General features: G+C 35.9%; 1 protein-coding gene across 1 annotated transcript; it reads left to right on the top strand.

Annotated features, from left to right (window-relative positions):
• Positions 1 to 256: 256 nt before the first annotated feature.
• Positions 257 to 2,137, top strand: LOC132910571 (cilia- and flagella-associated protein 298). Its single transcript, XM_060966341.1, has 5 exons — positions 257 to 444; positions 1,204 to 1,289; positions 1,437 to 1,607; positions 1,812 to 2,027; positions 2,120 to 2,137. The coding sequence occupies exons 1-5, from the start codon at positions 324 to 326 to the stop codon at positions 2,135 to 2,137; spliced, it is 612 nt and encodes a 203-aa protein (XP_060822324.1). The 5' UTR covers positions 257 to 323.
• The last annotated feature ends 1,253 nt before the right edge of the window (positions 2,138 to 3,390 follow it).

The raw sequence follows: 3,390 nt of genomic DNA, 5'->3' as shown, positions 1-3,390 counted from the left end.
ACTAGTCGAATCTCGACGATTTTTCTACCATTTCCAATGGACTCTTCTGCTTCGTTATAGTCAGTCTCGGTTCCTGTACGGAACGCTAACGCGAGAAATCCATTAACGATTATCTCTCGTGGAAGGCCTCACCCGCGGCTCGTAATAACAGCGCGTAATAAGAAGTCGAGGGCTGAGTTTATGAACCCATCCATCCTGCGCACCATGTAATATTAGTCACACGTCGCGCCGGGATAATAATTACGCGGAGTTACGCTTAACCGTGCACCACGGTCTGTGTTTTTCGAAAAATAGAAATCGAGGAGCTGATCAAGCACGGCACCATGCTGCCCCATGACATGATGGGCCTCACCGACGAACAGGTTGAGGAGCTCAAGCTCAAGGACGAGTGGGGTGAGAAATGCGTACCGATAGGCGGATGGACCTTTAACAAGGATGTTATAGGTACGTGGAAACGTATTTAGCTCCTTCAGAAGGATACTGGCATGTATGCGCATATATATTTAGCTTTTTCGCATTAATAGACGAGACAAATAATACCTACACATTTTGCCATAGAAAGTCGTTCATGAACGACATTTTAAATATGGTTATTTAACAATACGAAGTCGCTGATGAAAATTATACGGATTCTGTGAAATTCATTCTGTGAAACATCCTTTTCGTGGATGTGAAAGAGTTAATTTATAGAATTTTATAGATATAATAGGATTCAAGAGTACCATTAATATTAAATGAAATTAAATGAAAATCTCGTGTGCATGAAATTCGTTTACGAAGATTTAACTACAATTTCATTGCCAATGATTATGTACAATGTACATTATTTTTCTTAGAAATACTAAGATAGTTAGTAACTATCAACTATATAAATCAAAACATATATACCTAAAAAAAAAAGTTAAAATATCATAAAAAGATAAAGAATTTTTTGATGACAGATTATATTTTTAATTTCGTATATACAAGCGACAGACTTTTGGGCCAAGGGAAGGGAATAACGATGCAGTTTATTTTATGCCGCTTTAAACGGCCGCGCTTAGGGCGCATGCAAATGTATGGTTATCGGGAATGGAACGTGCAACGCAGGCGAGAAATTGGCTCAACCAGGATTTTTGTTGCTTCGAATGGGCTTGTAATCGTTGCATTAATTGCTTGCCAGTCCCAGCCGGAATGTTACCACGAGTGGTTTCCATGTTTCAGGCCGCAGAAATGGCAAACAGCCTAACGTGAAGATGCAGGAGGTCTTGAAGAAAACGATCGAAGAGGCACGAACTATGGTTTCGAAGGTAATTTTCATCCTATATGTCTATGTGTATGTGTATGTTCCTCGTTTCTTGTTTTTATCAACTCAAGGATAGACTTTTCTCGTTTTCGCCCTGTGTGTTCTACTAATGTGTTTCTGGCGTCTTTTCTCTCGTTTTTGGACTTCGTAGAAGTTAGTGCAGCAAGAAAAGCTAGTGACACAGAAGACCGTGCAAGAGGCATTGGACATTCTAAGGGGTGCCGTGACGATCGTTTATCCAATGGGGCTTCCTCCTCATGATATTATCCGCCAGGAATTCGAGAATACGGAGGATTTGAGCGGCACTCAAGCATCGCTCGAGGTCAGAGTTCGACTTTATTTGACTAACATTTCAAATAGATTAAATCGAATCAAAGTTACGAATAAAATTTTATTCAAATGATATTTGAATAAATAAAAATTATTTGAAAATAACAAACAATTTTTTATTTATATAATTACTGGTAATTGTTCGATTAGAACTTTGTCTGTAGAAGATGTTATAGGATACATTTAATGGTCGTAGGTTATAGATGTGCAACTGGCACAACTTTGGTTCTCAGGAAAAGAATTATTACCAGGGATGAAATTAAAGGATTATGTCGGGATGAACGAAAAGACAAAGATTATTATCAAGCTGCAGAAAAGAGGAGGCGGAAGACCTGCTCGTGAACCATTAATGTCGGAAGAGGAAAGGAAACAACTAATGCTACACGCCTATAAGCGACAGGAACAGCTCAAGGTAAGTGAAGCTTCTGTTTTGTTGATAAAGTAGTTTTCTCCTTTATACCTACATATATTTGAGTCGCAACTTTGAAACGTTATCTATAATAGATTTCTGAAACAATTTAAAGGCAAAATTTAAATTTCCCAATTTGTACTAATACATATTGTTTCCTGGAAAAGTGATATTGTGATATTTGATGTTTGCATTTTCTAATGTACTAATCGATGCTAGCTGTTAATTGTAAGTTACGTTATTGATAATGTAATTGTACTAAAGACATACTCCATAATTATTAAAATGTTTGTACAAAAGAAGAAAACTATTTTCTATCTATACTTTGCATGCTAGAAAAATATCTACTGACGGTAAGTATTACATATCTTCCCTTCCAATGAGTAAGTATTTAAATAAGTTTCATCATCCATTCTTATTATTTCACATTGTACTATATATTATTCGAGTATAGTACTGAAAAGTAGAAACATAATACAATATACTTTTTTTCTCCTAATTCTGGGAGGCATTGAAGCTCATTTATCATTTTAAGCCCTGCCATTTCCAACGTTGCCGATTCAGTATAGAATATGTAAGATTCCAATGTTATCAGTGATTGGGAAAGAAATTAAATGTTGTTATGAAATTAGAAATAAGATATGCATAGAACAGAATATCTTACAATCAAAAGTAAACCAGAGAATTTTGTATCTTTACAGTGTTTGTACATTGTACGTCTTTGTTTTATATATTCTAAATGTTATGAAACAGTTGATTGGAACAGTAATCCTCATCCACTTCTTTCTACATAAAGGTTTATAAATCTTCAAATAAATTTTCCTTTTCTTATACATACATTTACGAAACAATCAATCCTTGGTCGTTATGCGAAAAAAACAATCTGAATCTTAAGAAAAATTGATTAAAAAACCCTAAGGATAAGATTTTAATTAAATCTTTTGAGGTGGTTAAGTTATGATATGTGCTGAAAAAGACTAGAGTATAGTTAACAATATATTTATTAACAAATACTCTCGATGTACACTTTGCGTAGAGCTTGCGACTCTAGTTAACTATCGACTATCAACAAACGACTGCTGACTGGAGACTATCGACTGACGACTCGAGACTCGACTCTTGACTGACTTTTCGTCACGATGATGCTGCAGAGGAAAACTATGATGGGTGTGTCTAAGGATACAAGATCATCGGCTTCGTCGAGGAAAATCTCCGTTAGGAAAGTGAGGGAAATGGACGTTGCTGTTAATTGGTTAATCTCTAGGTCTCGCCCTCGAGAGAAGGTTGCTAACGGGAAGCATCGTACGTGAGAAAAACCATATTTCCTATAGTATCTTTCTATAGTATGTAATAAACTTTAGTAAAT

This window comes from Bombus pascuorum, chromosome 9 (genome assembly GCF_905332965.1).
Source record: "Bombus pascuorum chromosome 9, iyBomPasc1.1, whole genome shotgun sequence".
Lineage (NCBI taxonomy): Eukaryota > Metazoa > Arthropoda > Insecta > Hymenoptera > Apidae > Bombus > Bombus pascuorum.
The sequence above is the reverse complement of the archived record's forward strand: the minus strand, read 5'-3'. Positions and strand labels throughout refer to the sequence as shown.

Bases quoted from the DNA above. Each gene is read 5' to 3' on its own strand.
- LOC132910571 (XM_060966341.1), top strand. From the start codon at position 324: ATGCTGCCCCATGACATGATGGGCCTCACCGACGAACAGGTTGAGGAG. The intron at 445-1,203 runs GTACGTGGAAAC...TCCATGTTTCAG, and splicing joins CTTTAACAAGGATGTTATAG to GCCGCAGAAATGGCAAACAG. The intron at 1,290-1,436 runs GTAATTTTCATC...TGGACTTCGTAG, and splicing joins CACGAACTATGGTTTCGAAG to AAGTTAGTGCAGCAAGAAAA.